The following is a 27,383-nucleotide window of genomic DNA, read 5'->3' as shown; positions in this document are numbered from 1 at the left end:
GCTCCCACCATGGGGGGAGATGGCATGTGGCCGGCAGGTCGTAATTTGGGGAACCACGCATTAGGCCAAGGCCTGAGTGGTTGAGTGATTTCAGCAACCAATGTTTGAGATCTAAAACCTGTACCATTACAAACCCAGCTTTAGATATAGAAATAATGTATGTGGCCTTCTATTACATTACCCTTATTGCAGCCCATAATGTCTAGGGCTGTTGTTTTTTTTTTTTTTCAACTTTTAAACCTTCAGAGCTGAAAAAATTGAAGGCTTTCTTGCAGGCTTAAAGTTGGCCCAGTATTTGCTCTGCTGCTTAGCAGAATGAGTAGTATTGTCTTCACGCCAGGCATGGTACAGTACATGATTAAAGTAAAACATGATGCAGCTGTCCCACTGCATCATGGGAACTCCGCTTTTAGGGATGTGTTTGACAATACCACTGTCAACCGTTACCCAGAGCAACAGAAATAATTTTTTGTCGAACATCTCAACTCCTCTACATCTTCAGGTCACAAAGAACTTTATGCAGTGTTCCGAGTTACCAAAAGTCAGTGTCAAAAGAAATTTTTTTTTACATTTTATGAATATTTGATCTACTAATCACAATGGGTATGCTGCAACGCAAAGTCATTCCTCAGATGAGAATGTGAACAGTGTGTGTCTATCAGACTAGCCGTCGTCTTAACAGCCGTTACCCCAATTATTTGAAACATAATAGTCGTCAAGACAAGCTCACTGGTGCAGAAACTGGTTACATAGTGACAGTACTCCAGAAACGCCACCACTAAAACAAGATAAAATATCTTAGTGTATGTATATACGGGTTTGCAGTATAGTACAACACAAAGGCTGCATTATCCATACAACACAAAGGAATAAAATGACAAAACAGATTGCTGTCTTGACATGCTCAAATGTGAAACATAAAACTTCTAATTATAAAATGTAAATGAGGATACTCGGGCGAGGATAGAAATGTTACAGAAATGTAAAAATCTGTTTATGCATTTGCAGGAGTCCCAAAAATTTCCTATGAAGCCACCTATCTACAATAAGGAAGAAGTGTAAGGAAAAAAACAAAAGGCAGCAACCTTTGCTCTACTAGACCTGGCTAGTCGGCCGATGTCTCCAGGGACGGAGATCATTACAGTGCATTTTTTAGTCTTCTGCCTTGCAGAAACTCCATACCTGGTGGCTCTGCTAACCTCGAAGGCTTTATTTTGCCTTAGAGAACACCGAAGTTGAAGGTGTGACAGCCTATAAATCCTCTTTGTCTCTTTAAACGGGCTGGCTCTCCTTCTGCAGAACCACACCTGTTCATACAGACCGGTTGGGCAGGTCAACCTGTGCTGCAAGTATGTGCATGAGCTTCAGACTTCAGCCGGGTTTTCCCTTTAAAAGTCAGCTGATATAGAATATTTAACTTTGTAATCTGATAAATCCATTACGGCTTATACAAAAGGCATTGCTCTATGCGGCCACACACATTGGTGGTCATTTACTAAGGGCCCGATTCGCGTTTTCCCGACGTGTTACCCGAATATTTTCGATTTGCGCCGATTTCCTCTGAATTGCCCCGGGATTTTGGCGCACGCGATCGGATTGTGGTGCATCGGCGCTGGCATACATGCGACGGAAATCGGGCTGTGTGGCCGAATGGAAAACCCGACGGATTCGGAAAAAACGCCGCATTTAAAAAAATAAATAAATCTGTCGCGGAGCTTGCACTTACCTTCACTCAGCCCGGTTCGGTGAACTCCAGTGCGTTCCGATGCTTTTCAGCGCAGCAGCGCCACCTGGTGGACGGCGGAGGAACTACCTTAATGAATCCCGGCCGGACCCGAATCAAGCGCAGAACGCGCCACTGGATCGCGAATGGACCGGGTAAGTAAATCTGCCCCATTGTGTCCTAGAAACCCATATTTTCCTGAGAGACACTCTATTGTCTCCAAAAATTACCAATAGTGGCAAGGCAATACAACATGCCCCAAAATCCATGAGGAACCTTCTATGTAGAACTAGGGGTACACTAGAACCCTATGCTTTAATTCTTATGTGCATCTCCTACTGTGGTTTCCTAAGTATTGGAATTCATCATAAAGTTTACAACTCACAAGTAGATTTTGATGAAGTCAGCCTTAGGGAGGTGTGTATGAGAACTAATCAAATTATCAAATTTGATCAATCATGGTTATAGATATTTCTTTAAGAATGTGACATGCACACCCCAAAGAATATTTAAATTTAAAAAAAATTGTTTTTGGCCAATAATTGTTTGGTACAGTAGAAAGTTGACAACTGATTGATATTTAATCTCGGCCAAACTCGCTGGATACACCTCTACCAAGAAGAAAAATCCAGCCTATGGCAAGCAACTAGGTTCTAGATTAAGGCAATGATCTATTGTCTTTTAATTGTTGTAATTTAGAATTGTTCAGAATGACAACCTTGAAGGCCGACAGTCAATGACAAGTTCTCTAAGCAAGAGGATCAGTTCACACCTGTGTCTGGGCTTTCAGTTACGTTCTCCTTTTAAGAGATCGAAACGTAAACCATATATGGAAGGTGAATAGAAGGTCATCCATTCCCCATAGACTTTGGTTTACCTTCTGTTGCACATCGGCTGTTCCACTTTACTTCCCACTTTAATAATGGAATTTGTAACTGGATGTGCCAAACTTAGCCTTAAATGTTAAAAGATAGACCCAATAGAATAGGCTTCCCTTATCCCCTAGTATTCAATCCAACAATTTCATAGTTTCATAGTTTATACGGTTGAAAAAAGACACTTGTCCATCAAGTTCAACCAAGGAAGGGTAGGGATTGGATGAGGAAGGGATTTAGGGGAAACAATCCTATATAGCATAACAATCAATGTTATTTAGGTGTAAAAAGGCATCTAGACCCTTCTTGAAGCTCTCTGCTGTGACCAGCGCCTGAGGCAGGCTATTCCACAGCCTTAATATAGAAGAAAAAAGAGAAGAAAAGGAGAATTTATGGCAGAGGCGCCATCCATCATAACATTGGCTCAAGGGGCGTGCAGATGTCCTTGGCAGACAGTAATGACTGACTTGGCAGAAGCCAGCAAAACACAGGACATCACAGGAAGTCCTGAGTCCTGTGATCTGTGGCTCCCGTTGGCAAACCAAAAACTTTAACAGGGTAAATATAATATGGGTGACCCTATTGGAGTCTTATACCCGTTAAAATTTGGTGGCCAATCCAATCCAAATTACAGTTGACCACAAAACATTACATAATTATTCTTGCCAAAGTTCTGATCTAAGCAAGTAGGACACGACCATTAAAGGCACAGACCTTGGTATCTCAATATAAAGTAAACTCCTAAGACTCCTAGGTAGATGGTGGACAAATACATTAGACAATTGCGCCTGGGACCTTCCATACTTACCACTACAGCAAATGATAGGGAAAAGAAATTAAAGAGCTTCTTTATTTTTAATGTGCACATTTTTTAAGGAAAGGCTGCGGTCAGAGGTCGCCGAACCTAATCTATTTGGCAAAATGTATATATGAGAAGAGTGGATCAGGGGGCTGGATGAGAGTCTTGTAGGCACCTTAAAAAACAATTTTCCAGTAGTTCATTCATAGATGTCTTACATCTAAGTCTAGAATATATGATCAAAGCAGAACCACCTTCTTCTTAAAGATAAAGAGGTACTAAGAATAAATAGATGTCGCTGGAGTAGGACAATACTCCAACCGGCCAGAAGCCTTGTAGAGGTTTCAAAAACACATTACACTCCAATAATTGTATGAATATCAAGTAAAAGATTCTACAGACACATTATTACAGCACTCACCTCCACAAAATGATCCTCGGTGGCAGATAATCGAGGACAATGACATGACTTGCCTCAGTATGGCATTTATGAATAGAGCTGAGAGGTGGGTCATAAGGCTCATTTATTTGCTATTAGGACCATCTGCTCAAAAGGTGTAGACACCTCAGTGCTGTTCAGACTCGCCCTGCACGACAGACACCGTGACTGTTACCGTGTGTTCTCCCATCCCTAGAGACACAACAAATTCTGCACCTTACTGGTGAAGGGTTTCTGGGATGAAGAAGAGGTTTAGGATAGGACTAACGATCAATAAAAGTCAGAAGACAATCCCATTAAGAAACGACTTTGGAGCCAATCTACTGGTACTACAGTCCATTTCTTATGGGGTAATTAACAAAGAACTAGCTAGACAGTACTTTGGTGTGTGAAGCCATACAATTTAATGCACAACGTAAGGGTAATTACTCTGGAAACCACATTGGCTCTAAAACTAGATTCCCCAGAGACCTCCCATCTTGAGATGTGCCAACTTTGAGACTGTTTTTGTAAGTGAACAGAGGGAACCATCTATGCATGGACACATCATTCAGTGAGACCACATCTTCAAGCCATTTATGGTACGCCCAATGGACATCATTAGGGTCTAAGATGGGAATACTCTTGTGAATGATGGTGTATAGGTAGATGGTTGAGACACATTCATATTATTGAATTTGGTTGAAAACATCAGTAGTTTTTGCATTGATTTGCTTCATCATACAATTTCTGAGCTCAAATGGTTAAAGTTGAGTACTCCCGTACAAAAAAAAACTAGGACAAGGTTTCACAAGAGTAACGGAATTAAAAATGAGGAAAAAAGTATTATCATAGTTAAGGTAAAGCATTAGGCATCCTGTATAGTATGAAGGACTGATGGGAGGTTACATGTTGGCGTGTCGCACCCCCCCCTCTAAACCCGCAGAGAGTTCTATTGATTATACTCCGCTGCGTTACATCGCGGTGTATGCGGCAGCCCTCAACTTTTCCTCAGCTATTATCTTTTGGGAAGCGGTGGAAGTCATTCTGCAGGCTGTCGCAGTTTTGCTTCTCCAGTAAAGTGTGTGCAAGCGGGAACTGCGTGTTCTCCTCTGATGTGACGTGTGAGGGATGCAATGTTTGTAAACTAAAGAGACACGTGACTTGGGGATCTGTGACTCCGCCAGAGACGAGGAAAGCAAGATCTGCCTGCCAGGAGAGGGGCGGCGAGGAGAGGTTTCCTAGAAAGAAGATGAGGGCCCCGTGGTTTTCGCACGAAACGGAAAAGCAGCAAAATAAAAAGGTATGCGCCAAAGCTATTTATAAATGTTCGCTCTTAATTCTGGGGCAACCTGTTGAATACATTAACCCCGTCAGCACATCAGCTAACCAAAAAGCGGAAATTAAAACAGAGACCATTCCGTGATAGGTTCATATTTCAAGTACGAAAATAGTCCTGAAATCTGATGGATGGGCTGCAAATAATCCATGCAACTTTTACGCTATGCACTTCCTGTAGAAAATATATTTAACATAAACCACAAATACTCCCAGCTGTAAGAGAACACAGGCTCCCGAGTGTCAAAGCGACATTCACTCTGAAGACCCATATAGATTTATGGCTTTGTAATCTATCCATATCATGTGCTGGGTTACTGCCATTACCGCGCCCAGTGGTCACATACCAGCATTAGATGGGGGACATGCAACCCAAAATAGCATCAGATAGTAACTCTTGTGTAGCGTATTGTGGTCATATAGACATAGACAATAACATATTCAGCTTCGTTGTAGGGTAAAGGTGTGATGACGTAATGAGCTTGTATGTAGGCAAACACTAGAGTAATATCAAAGATGAATGAACTTGTACGTTGCGCACAGTCTACAGCTCTGGTTACGACTGGAGTTCGGCGTATAATGCAGAAGCTTCAAATTCTCTATACGAGATGGAAATTGGGTTCATAGAACAGACACGACCAGCGGCAGTGTGCAGAACGGTGAGTCAACATTACGTAGGCTATAAGGCGGCACAGGTGACATTCTACCAGTTATCACAGAAGAGCCCCCTCACCTACCCACACATCGAATGACGTTCTGAAGGCCGTGCCTTGAACAGGAAACTCCCGGCGCCACCGCTTTATGAATTTAAAAAAACTTTGCACAAGACCACACTTACCACGCTCGCAACACGTGTTTATGAGAGACACCAAACGTCACGCCACAGTTAAAGGGACGCATTCCACTCTACTTGGCACAAACACAGCACACACTTCCTTTTCGTCAGCAAATGTACAAGGACAAACCAAGCCCCGGAATATATAAACACTGCACAATATTACATACTAAAAAAAGCCACTATAATTTTACTAAATTAGTAGGAGAAGTGTTTTTTTTTTCCCGGTATGTTAAAACGTGGTGTCCATGAAAGGGTTAATTTCCACCTACCGTTGCAGTCGGCACTTGCCCATTCTGTAGAATTTTGGAGCTGTCCTTATTTACAACCTGGAGGAAGAAATAAAATAATAAAGTAAAGATATAAGGTAAGGTCCAAGGACACTGTGTATTAAAGGTGAACGTCTGTCTGCAAGAGGGAACGCCGGTTCCAATGTTCTTTAAATATCATACCCGGGCCCCCCCCCTCTCCCCAAAGACTACAATAGCTAGGTGTTTCTGGCAGACGTAAAAACGGACAAGCAAAAACAATAACCTTTTGTTTAGAAGGATCTGGCGTCAAAATTCTAAACACAGTTGATTACCAGCAGCCATTTTAGATCTGCTCCTATAAAGACACTGGTGCATTGGGTTTTTTTTTTTTTTTATGAACTCCCTCCCTCTCTTCTGCCAGACGCTGGGATCATTATCATAAGACACAGTTCTCAGTACCTCTCCTACCCCCAACACATGATATGTGACATGCCCCCTCCCCTTCTCGCTTGCAGTAGTAGGGAGACCAAGGCACAGAGAGGGTGGGGAGGGGGTGGGGGCTGGGTGCTGTAATGCTGGATTTTTTTTTTTTTTTTTCAGATCTTAACAGGGAGAGCAGACCATGTGGTTTCTCTCCCAGCAATTCGAGGCTGCTGGAATCTGCGGACTGGACTACCCGGAATGAGTGACAGAGCTGTCAAATGGGGTTTTTTAAGCCACAGAAATCAATTACGACTCCTGTGTGTACGTGCTACATGACGAGTCGCGTGTCCTCAATGCTAGGAGCCTCCTTCTCCTCTCCTCATTTACTACAAGGTTTTATATCGTTCACATGTAACCTATTCAGGTAATGTCATTGTGCAAGGTTTTGTGACAGACTTCCATAGCGCATGCTGTATGTGACAATGAACAAGGGGGGGGGGGGGGGGATATCAGCATAGCCCATCACCCTAGACTGATCCGAAATCATACTGTAGACATACACACCACCCCTTCTAAATAATTTATGCATTCCTCTAAATCCTAAAACAACAAAAAAAATGTAAGAAATGTAATTTATGGGACCTAAAGCGACAAAATAAAAAAAAACTATTTGAAGGGGTTAATAGAAACAAAGGCTACTTTCATTACAGTCCTTATCTGGCGGCAGCAGATGCCAATTCGCTACTAAAAGGGTTAATTTTAGTGGGTGGCGCGACCAAACCCTAAACTCGCGGCCACAGTGAGCCCTTTAAACTACGGAAGTATGTAGTCTGCGAACTGGCAATGCTGACAGCATGGCATTCACAGGGTTAAGCTATACACCAAGTAACAGAATTAAAAAAAACAGGAAACCTTTCTGCAAAAAGGATGTTCTGGGTGTGTTAGACAAGCAGCACCATCTTCTCCAGGAAGCCAACGTATAGACTTGTGGCCATGTGTCCGCTGGCACGCTTTGCGCGAAACAAATGATCATTCTCAGGACGGTCGGCTACGGACGATCCCGACCTTTTACAGCTACGAAACTGACTAACCAAGTGGGGATGACCTAAGATGAACCAACTCCAAAAGGGAAACGGCTTGTAACATTTCACGCAACTCAACTGTGTGCGCCGGTTTTTTAAAGGAGCGATGCAAGCAGTTTTATTAGTCTTGAGATACTCAAGATAACTGTGGCTTTAAGATTTTATTCGGTAGTAGGAGATCATCGGGAAGCGCGATAGTGGGGCTGGAGTATAACTAATACAAAGCGAAAAAAAAAAAAGAAGGCTAATACATATTAAAGGGCTTGCCTCGGAAAGCATTTGCCTTGTATGACCTCTACACATGGGTAAGACGTGTGTAACAGGAGTACATCACTTTAGAGATTGTTGAGGAGAAATATAAACACATGAACAATAAGGATGAAGATGGTCTCCAACACGGTTTAGGGTTGGTGTTTTTTACCCTTTCGAGCTCCACACTTTAACCTTACATGAACTCATTGACTGCCCAACAAAAATACGGAAAGCGGCAACCCTCTGCATGAAGGTGCTCAACTTGACCAAATTTTTCCATAGTAATCTGCCTGGTTGTCGTTGAAGATCTCCAGATACTGATGCATCAAAACGGAATCCGAAGCCGGCCGTGCGAAGTTGCGCAGGCGCGAGTGTGCCCGAGAGCTCGGTGACATCACCGGCTCTCTGGCAGTTCCTAATCAGGCGCAAGAACGGTTGCGCACATGGTGCGCCGAGCCGTATCATGGTGTCCTGAAGCGTGCTTGCAATATAAAGTATAAAACGGTTTAATAAAGGAATGAGCGCTTTCTGGAATTAATGAAGACATGCTCCGGCACCAGCTCACCCTGAGCTGGTGCAAGGTATTTGAGGGTTAGAACTACCATTAGTGGTAGGTTTCCTTTAATATTGTTCAGTACTGAGCAATTCATGACCTATGCACTACTTGTTGACACTTGCCCCATCCAGAGGTGGTCCCCAAATGCTTGTTTGGCTGACAGCTTTTCCTACCACATGCAAGCTTGGCCAAGAATCCATACAATCTATACACAGACCAGGGCGAAAGCTTATACCAGACTATTGTGGATTCTCATCTAGAAGAGAATAAAGTCCTGGGATGTATAAAACCAAATCCTCCAAATACAGAACCCTTTGGGCAGATTTAGGCAATGTCAAGCCAACATTTAAAGTCATCTTAGATCTCCTCAATTTGAATAGTATACTATACTTGCCAGACAGAATAAAGATGGCAGGTTCAGCCAACAGTCCATTCTCTGGACTCCATCACAAGGATGTATGTTGGTCTTGCCAAGTTATTTTTCAGCCAAGCCATGCATGTGTGTGAATCAGAGAATGTAGAAGATTACTGCCAGACATCTGAGGTAGCAGTTTCTCTTTTTGAGGCTCCATGCACATGACCATGTGCTTCATTGGGTCGGAAGAAGATAGGAGATATAAGCGCTCCTCATCCCACCCATTTCCATAGAGGCTGCATGGAATAGGACCTACTATATCTTTTAAGCTGCAGCGGTCTGGCTCGGTGAGACTTTTTTACTCAACGCATCTTGACCGAGTTTAACAGACCACGATGGGATCAAGATCTGGCTGCAATTTGCGTGGCCAGATCCTGGCCGCCATTATGGTTGTGTGAATGGAACCATAGGGAGCAAAAGTATTGCGCAATTTAAATCCATTAACAATCCAAAGGGGTCAAGTCGTGAAGAGTCGTAAATTATAAGGCTGACCACTATAAAGTGTAGACAGCTTTAGGCTCCATTGACACCACAAATAGAGCTTTATTTAGCCTTTTAAGCCAACCCCTGATGGAAGGTGTTTAGGAATACAAAGTGTAGGTATTTTGGATATCAACGCGCCCCCCCAAGTTTGCTCCAAGGGAGATAAAGCTCCATATATATGGTATATACATGTATATGGAAACAGCATTTTCCCCTCTCTTCAATGCATATTGGTCAAAGTATGCATGTGTTAAGTGTAAGGAGAAATAGCTGCTGGCCAAATAAATGTTCAACCTGCAGCCAGCTTGACAAGCCTCACACAAAAGAAAACAGAAATCACGCTAACTTGTTAACAGCAGGGCAAGCTAACAATCCAAAATACAGCAGGGTAATCTAACAGCAGGTGAGATAGACAGAGTGTAGAACAACCCAACACCACAAACAGGGAACTTGTCCAGTTCAAAGTCCGGCAGTCAACGCTTTAGGTGCTATAAACTGCTGTTGACAAGTGGCAAACAGAGAAGTGCACCATGGACACTTGTTTAATATAGCACTACAAACGTTTACAGCCAATTTTGTCCCTATAATTGATAAAATGATATGAAAATTCATATAAATTGTAATCTTAAATGTCTGAGTAACCATATGAGTGCTGGCTGTGCACTTAGCACCTCTCCACCCATAAAAAACAGACATTCTCTCCAAATTATAAAAAAGTCAACAAAAGAAATTTAACACACCATGGAAATTGGTTTGTGTCCACCACAGTTCCTACAGGCAATGATGATTAGGGAGACTTCATTTACCCTGGATAGCATTGACTGGATACTTGCTCGGCTGCTGTTCCTAAATTTACCATACATAGATATAATCAAGAAACCAGTTGGCCCCAATGTTAGGTAGCAGCTTATTTCCAGAGAGAATTAAGTATTGGCCATGTGTTGATACCTGAATAACTACCTCTTATGTATCTCTTCGTAGTTGATAGTTGGCCGGACCCAGTGGCGTAACTAGAAGCTGATGAGCCCCAGTGCAAAGTCTGTGCCAGGCCCCCGAATATAATGTATGGTTTATAGTAATAGTCTTCTCATATGGGAAAGTGACACCATAAGGGTCCCCTAAACCTCTTGGGCCCGGGTGTGATCCCAACCTCTGCACCTCCCCAAGTTACGCCACAGGCCAGACCCTCCCATACATTCATTGTAATTTTCTAAAATTACATGGCGGAACAACTTCTTTAAGGGTCAACGTTACATATAGTCCTTCCCAACATGTCTAAATTAAACACTAGGATGTTGCCAATTCCTAAGCGATTTACCAATAACATACCAAGCGCCATTCAGACCTACTTTCCTTTGGTTCAACAGCGTAACTTGGCTGCAAATGTTAACAATTCTTAAAAACAGCCTCATTAACTCCATTTTCAGTAACCAGATACAATGACACATTGATGAATGGTTCCATTGTTAGAACACCCCCAAGGGTATAAGCTTTCATAACACTATGAACCTAAATATCTCACGTTATGGCACGTGATCGGGTTCGTAAAACGAAAAAGAACTGGAAAAATCTCTGTAGATGAAAGTTATATCATATTTTAATCTTTCATCCTTCGCTCTCGTGAACTTTGCATTGTTCACCTACGGAAAGTGAAGCCGCAGAGATTCTGAAATAAATCTTCATGCTCAAAAAAATGCTGCAAGCCCTGTACTCTGCCAACCACAGTGGTTGCTTAACTCCTGCAGTCCCAACAGCATGCTGTGTGCTTCATTTAGACTGGTGTCAGAGGACAAACTTTCCCCGTGGAATCCACCAGGAGCAGTGCCGGCTTTATTCTCTACGCTAATTAGCCATGTGCTCAAAATCTTTGTCGGCCATCCTTTACTGGAACACTTCCCGTTGCATGCCACTCTGACCAGCGCGGAGCCGGCACTGAGGTTATATCTTATGGAGTCTGCAAACATGAGGATCAAACTGAGGAAATCAATGATAAACCTCCAAAAACCTTCTGTGAAACGTTGATCGTAGACTTGAACACAGAAGTTTCCATCACTGAATCAAAGTTTAAATCACAATCGAAACGTTACAAGGGTTTATTCAAATACAAACAAAAAAAGCCATTTTAAGCACACGTTGTGGACGTACTAAGTAACAAGGGTTGGATTTATCCATAAAGCAACCCAAGCAATTGCTTGGGGCCCCAGAAATCAGGGTGGTGGGACGCAGCCCATTCTTCTAGGAATCGCATTAAATTAGGACGCTATCGACATTCTCCCTGGGTGCTTTAAACTATCCTCCAAATATCTCCTTGCTCTGCCATTTGCAAAGTCTTTGCTTAAGGTTAAAACGGGCCCCTCCAAGAAGAAAATACTTGTTCTAAAACAAATGGGGCCCACCTTTACCACTGCTGAATAGGAATTCACTAACTGGGATGTTGGACACATAACAATTGCAATACCTGCTACTACAACAGTGATATGCCTACATCCACATTACATGTACATTACAATCACATAAGGATAATGCCTGTCCTTCTTGGTTATTAAAGAAAACCTACCTAATAAGGTAGATCTAGTACAGGTTCCTGTAATCTATGCCATTTATTTATTTTTTAGTGCCCCAGAACTTAATAAAAATTGTGTAAATATTATATATATACACACACACACACACACACACACACACACACATAATTCCTTTAGTTATATAACGCACACAGATAATGCAGTGCTTCCCATATTGGTCCCTTTCCACAATGGGGCTCACAATCAACCTACCACTATGTTTTGGAGTATGCGAGGAAACCAGAGGACCCGAAGGAAACCCACGCAAACACAGAGAAAACATACAAACCCTTTGCAGATGTTGATCCTGATATATATGTTATATATTTACAGGCGTTCCCCTACTTAAGATCACTGACTTACAAACAGACCTCTGGATGTTGGTAACTTACTGTACTTTAGTCTTAGGCTACAATAATCAGCTGTAACAGTTATCACAGGTGTCTGTAATGAAGCTTTAGTGTTCATCCTGGTTCTAATGACAACCCAACATTTTTAAAATCCAATTGTCACAGAGACCAAAATAATTTTGGCTGGAGTTACAACTATAAAGAATACAGTTCCAACTTACATACAAATTCAACTTAAGAACAAACCTATAGAACCTATCCTGTACGTAACCCAGGGACTGACTGCGTATATATATATATATATATATATATATAAATAAAGTGGGAACTGTAGCGGCGCACACTCATCTGTGATGCTGGAGGTCTTCGCATGTACAGCAGGTTCGCAGATGACTGCGCACAGCTACAGCGACGCTGCCTCGCCTCCGAAGCCACTGCTAAAATAGCAACCTGAACTCTCCTTTTTCCAAGTATTGCTTGATATTATAGAATCATATACAGCTTAGAAACAGGTTGTCCAATTGTTCTACATGTCAAATGCATTGGTCTCTGTTGGCATCAAGACATGAAATTGAAAATTATTTTTGACATAAAGGTATCCAAGTTAGTATCCAAAATGTTAGTGAGCTTTCTTCTTATATGGTTTATTGCAACTAGCACTGATCAATTTCAACAGCTATACACATCTGACTCAATATGTTGGCCAAGTACGTATTAGGATCACCAGGAGGATAAACAAAGAAACTGGATGAATATTTTAGTGGGCAAATTCAGCACCTTCACTCAGGACTCCACCCATGTACTATCATCATAACACCGAGCCCGGGGCAGAGAGTTTGTGTTACGTAAAAGGAAACAGATGTTCATCTCTGGGATGTTCACTGCTCCTCCTGATCTTCACAAGTCACAGCCATTTTAAACATTCAGGAAAATTCTATAACCTTGAAGTAGAGGGAAGTCCCAATCATATTGATATCAATGAGTAATCACACACAACGTTTAGGGCAAATTAGAATTTTCAGATTCGCATGGTAGCTTATTCCCACTCCCACAATTCTGCTGAGCATGCAAGTTAATATAGTGGTCAAACAAAATAGTTGTCAAGTGTAGCAAATGAGGTGTATGGAAGTACTAGCCATAGTTTAGTTTCGAGTCACAGAATCTTAGTGTACAGGCCACACAAGATATATCATTGATAAAGGAGATCGAACCATACAATATACACCAGAGATGGTGAACCTTTTAGAGCCTGAGTGCCTAAACTTTAACCAAAAGCCACTTATTTATTGCAAAGTGCCAGCGCAGCAATTTAAGCAGTAATTTATTTCTCCTTGTTCTTTGACAACTTCCAATTTTTCAGCCTGATAACGGCACCAACGCAGTTGAAAGGAGGAGGGCAAATTTGCCTATGATTGTAGGAAGATTCTTTGAGTCCTGTCTGGTGAACTTCATGCTGGGGTGATGGCCTGGGTGCCCACAGAGAGGGCTCCGAGTGCCGCCTCTGGCACCAGTGCCATAGGTTCGCCACCACTGATACACCCTCATACTATAGGAGGAAGGACCGATCAAGGGTCAGTTTTATAAAATGTACCACATTAAGTTTAGAGATTTCATTTCAGAAGAAACTTGTACACGATCCCATAGATTGTACATGTTCCTATGTTATTTCAGGCAATCACACGAATCCTTCAACTAGTAATGATAGACAAGCTAACAAAAAGCAAAAATAAAGTTTTGGAGACCATTCCGATTAAATGGTTATCCATGTAACTCCGGCGCTTAGTTTTGGCTCGTAGAAGGAGGTCTACGTCTCCTAATGGTACAAGGGCTTTGGTTATTTTCACAAAACAAAACATAAAATCCTTCAAGAGACCGAAGTGGCTCACATTGTACATCACACCCATATGTCAAGTCATCTGCCTCCTTATGGCTTGTCTACAAGAAAATATGCATGCAACAGACCTGAAGAAGACAGGACATAACATCTGATAATTGCCACAACTCAGAGATTTTTGTTTTTCACTACCACAATGACCACTACCACTAGGGCCATGCAATTTTTCTATTACATTAGAAAAAAAACAAAAACCTTGGTTGACCTTACATTATATGGGTGTCTTAGGTCTGTTGGCCAGTTTACCAAATCCCAAAATGAGTTGGCATCGAGTTATAACCAGATACAAGAACATTTATCATGTCCCCAGCCTACACACAACTGTGTACTACATGGGTAGAGGCATTCAATTTCCTCTTTGTATACCAAGTAAACAGACAATGACAAAGCTCAAATAAAGAGAAGGAGATTAGAGGAACAATCCCATTCTGCAGCATCTTCTTCTCAGGCCCACCACGTGCATAACACAGCTAGTCATCTGCTTGCCCCTCCACCAGCAAAGCACACAATGAGGCCATTGTCCCGATTGTTACAGTTCTCTGTAGGCAACGCTATGCAGCACAAGAAGTGGCCTACGATCTGTAAAGCCACCAAAAACTTCCTTCATTACCATCAGTAAAGGCAAAAAACCAAGGGGTCTATTTGTTCTTTATGCTGAGAATTTCGGAGGGAAACCAAGGAGAGCAGATACAATACAGGTAGTGAAAATGGAGATTCTCTGACCTACTGACATCTTTTAACCTCAATATACAATAGAGTGGTAGATTGACATCATTTAAGACATATTAAAACCTACATGTGAACACAAACACATGACTAGAAAACTTTTCTCACCAAATTTATTCAAATGGATAGCCATGGTGTTCAATAAATGGTTAACCCAGATATAGGATAAAAGAGACAAACTAATATTTTCTTGTCTGGTGGAAACGATGAAGGTTATTCCACACATTTCCCTCCACACTAATGAGGTGGCACATAGACTTTTCCCATTTATTTTTCCATAGATTTTACTGGAAAAGAATGGATGGAAACTGGTGTAATGGAAAAGCGACTGGGATAAATAATGGAAAAGCTGACACAATATTGGCCATCGACACCTTTGGCTCAATGTAAAGATATAGATCATTATATAGTTAAAATGTAGCTTAAAGCATAATCCTGCTATTCCAATATATTACCCAGGGACCCATTTTTTGCATTGGGGGGTTTTCTGTCGATAAATAAAACTGGAAAATCACTTTTGACAACATCATGAAATATTAATGGTGAACATCAACATCTGGAAATGGAAGTCTCGCTAAAACAAAATAACGATAGAAAGATAGAATTATCTTGATGTGCATTAAAGATCTTGGATCACGATATAAATATAGAATCTGTAACAGGATCACCCACTTTATGAACATTTTATAACATAGGTTCTTAGAACCTTTCTGCACACCTTATAGCTATGCTCCTTGTTCTTAATGCAGCCATTTTTATCGGCACAAGTTGACCATGGTGGCATCTCAACCGCGCCAGTAGCCCAATCGTTGGTTTTAAAGAAGATGCTAGTGATGACCGGTAGCAGATTACTTCTTTCTCCCTCACCTACACAGGAGCAGAGGTCACTAACAGATTTCATATCTACCAGATTTTATGCTTGGCCACCCACCTAACCTTGGTTGGGAGCCTCTTTTTGCAAAAAGTGGCTCATCTAATACTGAATTGGATAAACGTAAACTATGAAATCATTTTGGAAAACAAAACAGAGAAATCTCTTTGCCGGAGTTTTTATATATTCCATAGGCCGTCTTCTTAGCGAGACATATCTAAACAGTAGGCACAGATCGGTGGCACAATTCTGAATGAAGAGATGACTACTTCCTTATTCAGAACGCAGCGCGTTTCCCCACAGCGTAACCTAGTGGGCCGAGGCAGCAAACTGCCCTGGAAGGTAACTCGAGGACATTGCTACTAGAAGGCTTATGAGTCATAGCTGCTGGTTCAGTTATGCAGCAGCGTAGGGTCGGACGGTGGGAAAGCGGCGAACGTCACAGTTAAAAACATACTCCATTCATGGGAAACAGCGGAAGGGATTTAAAGACGACGCTGATGTGCGTATGGAGGCGGAAGTAGGATCGTTGACGAAATGCAATAAACTACGGATTTTAAGCCACGGAGGGCAGCGCCAAGAACTCTACAACGGGACTATCGTATTTGAGCAATACAGATGCCAGGCGCACCTTTCTTTGTGCGATCACGGATCAACATGAATCAGAACCATGGACATAGAGAACGCTACAGTCTAGAGACCAGGTTGACTGTCACCGCACTCATTTTCGAGACTCGAGTAAGCATTTTTTAAGGTAACACAGGAACAATACATTGCGGTTACTGCTCAGGAGACTGTCTGGAAACAAAGCAATACGGGATGCTGTACAAATTATTTTTATTGACAAAGCAGATCCGACCGATATATCCGGAACGCGACTCCTGCCCTCTTGGCAGTAGGCACAGGTATACGTTAGGAATAATTCACATGATCTGGAGGTAAAAGGGCAAGCAGCTGCAGTGAAGCCATCAGAGAAAAACAGAACCCTGTGCAGACTGGGATGGTTTCAGTGTATTTAGCGATCCAGCCAGATCCTGATCATAATGCTGCAGAAGAAAAGAAGTCTAAACAGGCTACACAATAGGAGCAGTATGTGGCTTGCAGTGGGGGTGGGGGAGTTTAAAAACCCAGCTGGCAGCCATAGGATATGCTTGCCTATACCACACGTCAAGATTCATTCCCTGTGAGGCGGGGGAAGGAGGAGGAGGAGGAGGGGAAGGAGAAGGAGGAGGGGGAAGGGTGACGCACGCTCTCTTACAACCCCAAACACAAAAGGGAGGCCTGGCATGTAATTCTTTCGAAGGGTGTTCGCCAGTATTCAGACTGGCAGATAAGCAGAAAGCACAGGTACTAATAGGTGCCATAAATGAATAGAAACGGTTGAGTGAGGGTCTGTGAGAGGGGGGGAAGCCCATTTCACACACCCATATACCACCCATGTGAGGAGACAATTTATGACCCTGCTGGGAGATAACAGCAAATAGCAAGCAGATCAGTAGCAGGTACGGCCATGTCAGGGGGCTAAACTACCTACTCCATGCAAACTATATCCTCTGTAAACCTAGTCCATTGTTAGGGCTCAGCACAATGGGAGTTGTAGTTCCTGGAGACCAGAACGGTATTCAAACCCCGTTTATGTAACCCCAGTATATTCCACAGCATTATATATAGTGTCAAAACCTTTGACTTTAAGAGATGGAGTTTGTATTTATTCAGGTTCTGATAAATATTGCAACCATCCAAAAGCAAATTCTGACCCGACCTACAAACCAGGGTTGTATTTATATAAAATGCGTTTTACTACGGCTGAAGACAGATCCTAGCATCAAAATATATTCTAGTAAAATCAAATTATATTTGTGCCCTGATAACAGCAGATAGGAAACATATCCCATCATAGAAAAATATTTGCATAGATCTTAGAGCTCAGACATTGCAATCAGACATCTGTCTGATTGGTACGGAAGGGGGGGGCTTGGGGGTCTACGGCATAATCCCAGCATAAGTTTGCAAGCAATCCATCTCATTAATCAGACAACAATCTAAAGTGACTCAACGTAAACCAGAAAATACATCAAAGGCCTCGGAACGCAAAATAGAGAAGGAGCCCAAATCCTGACAGTCGCCCCCGAATTTGTACATAACAAAACATTCAGGCGGAATCAATGAAAACGGGAGGTGTCGAGAAGAACTCCTCTGAACTTTTAACATGAACCCCAGTGATTTAAGCCCCTCCCCACACTACGCGACAAACCAATGAGAAGCGAGCGCCATCAGCTGAAAACCGTGTATCAATAGCGAGCGTGACAGGATATCTGCACGTCTTCTGTAACAGTGACACTTAACCCTGCTCCGGTGGTGCAACGAAACGTAATATAGAGCAGTCCCCGGAGCGAAGCACATCAACAGTGCAGACTTCAGGATGAAGCACCAGAAGCTTGGCAGCGTGCTCCCATATGGTCTAGCGGTTAGGATTCCTGGTTTTCACCCAGGCGGCCCGGGTTCGACTCCCGGTATGGGAACAACTAATTATTTTATTTTTTTTGCAGATCTCTCAAATTAACAGAAATTTTCACACTTCATCTTTAACTAGGTCAGCACTGCAGACTAACCCTCCGCAGGATCTCAAGCTGCACCACCCGTACTAATGCACCACCAGAATAAAGGGAATACAAGAAGCCAGACCCCGCTCACCTCTACTCCTTTCAGCGGGACCACTCGCTTCCTTTTTAGCTGTTCACATTTTCTCTTCTTGCATATCTGGTGACTGGTACTCCGATTCACGCAGTTGTAACACTCTCCGCAAGGTTCCTTTCTCAGGCATGGTTCACAGACCCCACAACGCTTCCTTTTTTTGAGGGGCTGCTCCACAGTTTCCATACTTCTGCCACCACGTCCAACAGAGGTGCCAACACCATTGCCCTCACTTCCAACAGGGGCACCAACACCAGCGATCGCTGTCTCCACTGGCAACTCCATCGGCTTCAGGTTCCTGAGGGATTCCCCATCGTCAGAGAAATCGTACACATCTTGAGCCCCCATGTGAGGCAATGAGGCATGCTGTGTCTCCATCATCACACAGCCAAAAAAACGTCCAATAAAAAGCCTCAGAACCTAAGACACTGGTTTGGCCAAAGGCATGGGGCTACACTTTGTGGGGTCTGGGGTAAACGTTATCTAGTCCTCTGAACCAAAGTTAAAAAATTTCTAAAAGTGATCCACAGTTTATGTCCCTTCATTTGGATGTGAACCTCTGTGTAGATGGATTATATCTTCTAGTATCCCAGATTCTTCTTATCCCAACCTAACAGACATATTACATGTAGGCGCAAGCGTGTCTTCTGGTGATTCCCCTTTCCCCCCTGACAGCTCATCGTGACTCAAGCAGTTGAAAACACTACGCTCTAGTGATCCTCCGCCAGGACGAGAGACACTTCCGGAAACTTTTCCTACAATAAGAAAGACATATGTAACATAATTGAAACAAAATAGGAGCCACATATTGGATATTTTTTCAACTTAAAGTCATACATAAAGTTTTTCTGCACCTTGAAATGTTTTCAAAACCGTAGACTCGCTACCATCTCAGGAATCCCATTACAGGCACTGGATCTTTAAAAGTCATTGCTATGGAAGTGTATCAATGTAAACACTGCAACAATGTAGCCAGTGAGTATCCAACAGAAAATATAAGCAACACGTGATACATGGAATAAACAATTAAACACATCCACAACCTAAACAAAGTTTCCAGGCACATTACACAAACTTTGTGTATATATAAACACAAACCAAATGCATTGTATTGTATATCAATGTACCCACATCCAGCAATACACAGCACACAGGGAGTGTTAATAGCTCATTATCAGTGACAGGACACAGCTCCCTGCAATTCTTTGTTCTGAGCCTGGAGCTGGGACTGTACAGTCAGGTCGGCCCTCCCCCACCCCCTTCAACAAAGAGACCCCCCTCTCCCACTATGTGCAGGCACAAGGACACCCCCCTAGATTCCCCCCTCTAGGTCCTAGATCCTGCACACATGCCATGCACCCCAGTGTATAGAAGGGGACCATTGGGTATATAGCAATGTGATTGCCCCCCCCCCCACCTCAAGCATGCTGTATGACCCAAGTGACAAGGAGGAAACCCACGTGTGGGCACAGAAAAAGCAAAGGGCCACAAGTCTAAGAAGTAGGGTTAGTGCTGATGCTTGCATTGGCAATAATGCACACACGAGTATACTGTGCACTACAGCACTGCATGTACACTGTGAGCACAGCACTGCATGTACACTGTGAGCACAGCACTGCATGTACACTGTGAGCACAGCACTGCATGTACACTGTGAGCACAGCACTGCATGTACACTGTGAGCACAGCACTGCATGTACACTGTGAGCACAGCACTGCATGTACACTGTGAGCACAGCACTGCATGTACACTGTGAGCACAGCACTGCATGTACACTGTGAGCACAGCACTGCATGTACACTGTGAGCACTGCACTAAAGCAATGCATTTACACTGAGTTCTGAACTACATGTACAATGTGCACTACAGCAATGCATGTACAATGTGAAAGCTGCACTACAGCAATGCGTGTACAATGTGACCTCAGCACTACAGCAATGCATGTACACTGTGAGAACAGCACTACAGCAATGCATGTACAATGTGACCTCAGCACTACAGCAATGCATGTACAATGTGACCTCAGCAATGCATGTACACGGTGGACACTGCACTACAGCAATGCATGTGCACTGTGGACACTGCACTACAGCAATGCATGTACACTGTGAGCACAGCACTACAGCAATGCATGTGCACTGTTGACACTGCACTACAGCAATGCATGTACACTGTGATCACTGCACTACAGCAATGCATGTACACTGTGATCACTGCTCAGCCCATGTAGAAATGCAACCATCACCATAGAACCAAGTACACAATGAGTAGATCACTTGTAATTCTGCAACTATGTATAAAGCCACAAACCTGCTGTAAGTCACATGTAGAAATAAAAGCAAAACCCCAGAGCCCTACACTGAGCAGTGCGCCCACATGACGTCCAGAGCCGGTGCAGGAGCCCCTCACTCACCTTGTATGTGCCTCTCTGTGAGCCTTCAGCAAGCCGGGAGGAGGGGGAAGGGAGAAGCTCAGGGGCACAGATGTGGAGCAAACAAAAGGGAAGTGACTGAGAAACACAAAGATCCGAAGTGGAGCCGGAGAGGATCAGGAGCAGAAGAGGAGGAGGAGGAGGAGGAGGGTGCTGGGGGTCACAGGCAGAGAGGGAGGGAGCAGGTGCTCAGCACATACACAGAATGGGGGGAACTACACTGATTTCCACCACAACACAGGGGAAACCTGGAAATGAGACTACACTGATCTAATGTCACATATTATAGGAAAGCATCCATCATAGCAAAATGCAAGGAGAACTGGCTATTACATTGACTAATATCATATGAGAAAAAAAAACTTATATTATATATATTTATACACACACATACACACACACACACACACACACACACACATACATACACACATACATACATACAATCACATTATGTCATTCATGCTCCATTCTGTTCTGCCCTTATTGGGCATCTGTTGGGCATCTTATGTGTCCCTTCCCACAAGCCTGAGAATATCTACAGTCAAAAATGTGCCATTTTTCATCATATTTTGAGTGTCAGTTTTTATAGTGCAACAATTGTTAGTTTTTAACATGTCAAAATAATTGCAAAGAATATTCTGCATTTGGCTCTTACTTTACTTTTGTATGTAAAAAAGAAAAAAAATCCATTGACTACAGGACTACATAAGCATCACATTTTTGCCCTCCTTTGTAAGGTTATGTCATGCAGATTCCTGTGTTGTCCTTACAAGGTTGGGATAAAATGTAACACATACAGCGTGATTTGTCCTGTTCCTCTCCCTACCCCGGAAAGCATGAGGAGAAGTGATACATAGGCAGGAGACAGTGATTGGCGGCTGCCTACCTTCAAGGCAGCCGCATACGCTCAGCAGAGGCCAGGGATTTATGCCGTACAGTTGCATCTGTCCCCCATTGCCTCCGCTGACCATATACTTTTCTCAACAGCAGGAAGCAGAATGATATAGCGACGTATACCGTTTTCCCATCCACTGTTTTGTGCTAGATGCAACAAATACTAGGAAGACGGAGGCAAAAAGGATGCCCCGCCCACTTGCCAGTATAAGTCTGTGGATATGTCTAGCATATGCGCCAGGAGCTTTCCAGGTATATACACTAAACATATCCAAAAAAAATGGAACATGAATGTAGCCTAATGGGTCAGTGTACCATCCATTAAAATAATATTTGAAATAGTTTTGGTTGGTGGCCGATTTTTCAAAAAGATAAAAAGATAGTCAGAAATTTCCAATAGTAAAAAAACATCATAGTTTATGCAAAATCTGCCAGGAGTTTCCTCATGTCTCTTATGTCAATGGAAAGAATGCAAAATGATAACCCAATGATCAACCCCAAGCTGGGTGAGTTACGAGGATTTATTCCAGGATATGGGGACATATGTTTTATAGTATATAAAGGGACTGCCAAAAATTATAAAAAGATCTCAATCTGGTAAGTGGTTCATTAGAAAAAGGGGCTTTAAGCTGACTTTAAATATCAGACACATACAGAGAACAATGGGGGGGGGGTGTTTCTTGTAATAACAGCAATGCCAAGTGACAGTACACGTCCCCTAGTAATAAAAACTCGAGTAATACAGGTGGTAGATGTTTTGACACCGGTTCACAATGGCAATGTAATGCCCAGTTACACCTGATAGCTTGTACAATCTTGGTGGGATACATCAATACAGAACCATTACCTAACCAACACACCAACCCCAACCCGAAAACGATATGCAAATACCCATCCCTCCACTGAAACACAAGTGTTGCCCCCAGGATCAGTTCTGCAAGACCTAATGGATGCATCATATATTAAACGGTCTATATTATTATATATAAATATATTATATTTAGACATTACAGGTCCCTTTTTAGCTATACTGAATGCAGCTTTCACATAGCGTATAGAGCAGGGGTCCAATGCCCGCACCCTGCTGCCACAGAAACCGGTCACTGATGGGTGTAACGTGCCCAGATGTCAGAACCCAGAGCAGAGTGATGCAAGGAGCATGAGAAGACCCAGAAGCAGTCAGTACTTGTCAGCTAGTCTGTATGCACTGCTCCAGCACACATTACTAGGGTTTCCAGCAATAGTCTGCTCTGGGGTCTCTCCTTTATTAAAACTGCACTGCACTGGGGGTCTCCAGTATTATGGCCTGCTCTGGGGTCTTCATTATTCTTATTTGACTGCTATGTATTTGTCTCGTCTCTCATCGTCTGGACCAGCGTCTGTATTAGTTAATATCTGAATTCAGTATTTAGCTTCTTGGCTGTTCTTTTGTGCTGTACTGTGGTATTTATAATCTCTGGGGTGGTATTTTGTGCGGTACTGGGGTAAGTATAGTTTCTGGGGTGGCATTGTGTGTTGTACGAGGGTTGTTGATACTTTGTGCTGTACTGTGCCGTCTAGGGGTGGCATTTTGTTTGTACTGTGGTATTTATGCTTTTTGGGGTGTCATTGGGGATGTTGATACTTTGTGCTCTACTGTGCTATTTATAATCTCCGGGGTGGCATTTTGTGCTGTACTATGGCATGTATAGTTTCTGGGGAGTCATTGTGCGTTGTACGGGGTTGTTGATACTTTGTACTGTACTGTGCTATCTATAATCTCCGGGGTGGCATTTTGTGCTGTACTATGGCATGTATAGTTTCTGGGGAGTCATTGTGCGTTGTACGGGGTTGTTGATACTTTGTGCTGTACTGTGCTATTTATAATCTCCGGGGTGGCATTTTGTGCTGTACTATAGCATGTATAGTTTCTGGGGAGTCATTGTGCGTTGTACGGGGTTGTTGATACTTTGTGCTGTACTGTGCTATTTATAATCTCTGGGGTGGCATTTTGTGCTGTACTATGGCATGTATAGTTTCTGGGGAGTCATTGTGCGTTGTACGGGGTTGTTGATACTTTGTGCTGTACTGTGCTATCTATAATCTCTGGGGTGGCATTTTGTGCTGTACTGGGGTTGTTGGTGGAAATCTAAATTTAGGGCTGTCTTTTATTGCATACAGCCACATCGAGAGGACCATCAGATGATGAAATACAGAATAAAATCAATATACAATACAGGTTTCTCAAGTGCAAGAACCCACTTACCCTGTAGTCTCTAGCTCTGGCTTCTAGGATTGTAGCCCATGTAAATGAACCCATTGAAAGTGAACCTCACCATACAAACTCCTCCAAAATACTGTATGCGTCCTTTTCTATGGAACCTCCGCAACTGCGAGCCATACTTTTCCTCTGCAGGTTATATGTAATATTAACTACCATTTTTGAACTGAATGACTGACAGGATATTACAGGACAGAGTGATATGGGTCTTATTGACCCCCTATAGGTATAGGATTAGGAAGGCTTTAGTGCTCTAGATGAAGCATAGACCCAGTGCATGATGCACCCCTGTAGGGAACATGCTGGAAGGTGCACGGTTTTTGTACTCAGCAATTTTCAGTTTGGGTGTGAGGCTAAATGAGATGCAAATATGTGTTACATTTGTAAAGCACTGAAAACATTTTCTTTGCCAAAAAACTGTCAGCCAGCCTACACCTAGTTAGACTAGTCACACATTGTAACCAGAAGCTGTCAAGGAGGTGCATATTACTAATTCCCATGAATGGGGCCGAGCCATAATGTCACACATGGCTTTGCCTGAATTTTCTTTAATAACATATAGAAAAATATAGACCTATGGTGGAACAGTCAGTGTAAACCAAGCAGCATATTTCGGGTGTGGTCCATCTCAAAAGGAATTAACTGGAAATCTGGAAAATATAAAAGTAAAATTTAAGCTGCATCGACTCCCTGGAACACATTGAGACATAAGATGAAGAAATCCCATGGTCCTAGAAGCCCCCAGAAGATCCCGTGGGTGCTGTATCCCCAGCACCTCTGGCCTGGTCAAAGAACGTGAACTTCCAGTTTTGGCCTTTGCATCCAACATCGGGTCAACACCTGACTTGCTGTGTTGTCCCCTAGTCTGAGGCGGCCACTCAGATGAAACAGACCCCATAACAACCTCTTTCTCCCGGAACTTTGGATTGGACGCAAGGCCCGAAACAAGTAGTAATTTTTTTAGTAGTATGTACTTTTTTAAATAGGCGTTTCACTCGATTCATTTGCACTGGGTATTAAAATACAAAACATTATGTGATCCAAGCCATTGGATTAATCATTACATTACATTACAATAATCAATTAGTGGGTGCTGTACCTACTATATACTGAGATATAAATTATTTTCAAGCACAGTGTTGTTGGTGACCTAATACTGTAAGTGACTGTGCGTTTTTTATGGGTGCAGTGTGGAGATGTGCTGAACACAGCTGAAGACGTTGGTCTGCAAATTCAACGCTGGTAAGTTATGGATAGAAGAAGTCCGAATGAAGTCCTCTTCTTGATGAAGGAGATTGTCACCTGTAAAGTATTACATGTCACTATGTGTCACTGACTGGCCTACTAGTGTGCAGGACAGCTCTCAGCATCATGGGTGATGTCAGTATTTCCTGATTAGGGTAAAGGCATATTTTAAAAATTTGTCAGGGGATCAGAGGAAGGCAATTGAATTTTCACCTACAGCAGCAAAAAAGCCAGAAATGGCTATGGTGCTGCCATAGATAGAAGCAGAGTACCAGGGGCGTAACTTGAGGGGGTGCAGAGGTTGCGGTAGCACCAGGGCCCAAGATGTTAAGGGGGCCCTTATGGTGTCACTTTTCCATATGAGAAGACTATTACTATAAACCATACATTATAGTCGGGGGCCTGGCACAGACTTTGCACTGGGGCCCATCAGCTACAAGTTACGCCACTGCAGAGTACATCTCTGGCGTTCTCAAAAAAGCTGAATGGAAAATTATGTTTGTCACAATCGTTCAAATCAGAGGAGTACATGGACCTAATTTCTTGATACCAGTTACAATCCCGTCCTGTGAATAGAAGATAAAGTTTTAACCTCAATAAAGGGTTAAGCTTATTCTTCACACCTTATCGTGGAATACACACACACTATTTGTAATCATTGGAACCGGATCACGAGGCGGATCTCTGCGGGAACATAACATGTGAGCTATAGAGGACACAAAGCAAAAAGCACCAATACCTCAGACATGTCACGTCCCAGCCGAAGCATCGCAGGAACTTCAGAGTGATGAGCGCAGAATCATCTCCAATAAAGCGACTGATTATTACTATGGGAACGTAGCAAGGCTCCATTCACAGATAGAGCGGCTGTGACCTATTTCCACTGCATTATTGTAAACCAAGCCTATAAAAATCTTACACCAATCAATTATTACACGTCTGGAGAATACACAGCGGTACAAAGACACCAGCGACACCGTAATAAAGCCACATTCACCGCTGACGTTACGTATCAAAGTCAGCGTTAGTTTTAGGATACAAAATTCTGCCATCACCGTGTCCTCAGATGCACTTCATCCTCTCCCATTCAGTAGTCAATGCCCTGCCTATTCCTCAATATTAACAAGAGAAGTGAATGTATAGGCGGGTCTACAAGGGGGGATTCCACCATCCAAGGCCCATCACTTAAAGGGCAAGTCCAATTTCAATTTAAAAATTGTTATAAAATCTGATGATCTATAGAACAATGCTCAGGCATGTTATTACTTAATTTACCTTCTAAGGGAATAGGGGGGAAAGAAGTGTATTATTTTAAGGGAAATCTCTTGTCTTCTTCCTTCTAAAATCACCTTTTACAATAAGTCAGAAGGGCTCTGGGGGGCATTGCCAGATCGCCTCTGTCCTGTAGCTTCATGGGCTGTTACACTGTGAAGTAGCACTTTCCCAACCACACCTTCTAGTGTGTGAGATTACTCTATGCTGAAACTTCCTCTACTGCAGTAAGATTACATCAAGCGGGGGGAGAGGGAGACTGTGTAAACAGCATGTGAAGCCGCAGCACAGAGGAGCTCTGGTAACATACCGAGGAGCCCTTCAGGCACATTATAATAATTATAAAAGGTGATTTTAGAAGGAAGGAGGCCATGGATAACACATATAAGAAGATTACACAATCACAGAGCCTGGATCTATGAATAAGTGTCCCTGGTTTATCCATGCTGGATTGTGAGGGTAGATTTCCTTTAAGTGGAGTGTCAATAAATTTAGTAAAAACCCTTTATAGTTGCTTATAGTTGCTTTATAGTTTGGTATAAGATTTGTGATATAATTTAGATCATATCTCTGTGTTCTCTATATTTATGAGCTTATAGATGCTCATCCTGACTGCCTATATGAACACTTTCATATTATACGTTCAGTTTGTAGAATGTTGAGCTTACTTAATAAAGTTCTTGGGATGTAAAAAAAAATGCAAGATATAGATTCTGCTCTGAGGTCAT

At 42.7% G+C, this 27,383-nt stretch overlaps 1 protein-coding gene and 1 non-coding gene across 5 annotated transcripts in view; one reads left to right on the top strand and one right to left on the bottom strand.

Annotated features, from left to right (window-relative positions):
• The window catches only part of TET3 (tet methylcytosine dioxygenase 3), a 68,693-nt gene extending 47,461 nt beyond the window's left edge, over window positions 1–21,232 (bottom strand). The window contains exons 1-3 of one of the 4 annotated variants that reach the window (XM_072148820.1): window positions 20,964–21,232; window positions 18,550–19,304; window positions 6,261–6,317 (exon numbers count right to left, since the gene is read on the bottom strand). In XM_072148820.1, coding sequence (XP_072004921.1) covers window positions 6,261–6,317; window positions 18,550–18,930 — 438 coding nt within the window. In that variant the 5' untranslated portion in view covers window positions 18,931–19,304; window positions 20,964–21,232. Of the gene's footprint in view, window positions 1–6,260; window positions 6,318–6,522; window positions 6,596–18,549; window positions 19,305–20,860; window positions 20,936–20,963 lie in introns of those variants that run through there. The other 3 variants (XM_072148821.1, XM_072148822.1, XM_072148823.1) reach the window with 3 other exon arrangements.
• Window positions 18,306–18,377, top strand: TRNAE-UUC (transfer RNA glutamic acid (anticodon UUC)). Its single transcript has one exon. It is a non-coding gene; the product is annotated as a tRNA-Glu (tRNA).
• Window positions 21,233–27,383: the final 6,151 nt, after the last annotated feature.

This window comes from Engystomops pustulosus, chromosome 4 (assembly GCF_040894005.1).
Source record: "Engystomops pustulosus chromosome 4, aEngPut4.maternal, whole genome shotgun sequence".
In the NCBI taxonomy this organism is placed as follows: domain Eukaryota; kingdom Metazoa; phylum Chordata; class Amphibia; order Anura; family Leptodactylidae; genus Engystomops; species Engystomops pustulosus.
This window is presented reverse-complemented; position numbering and strand designations above follow the sequence as displayed.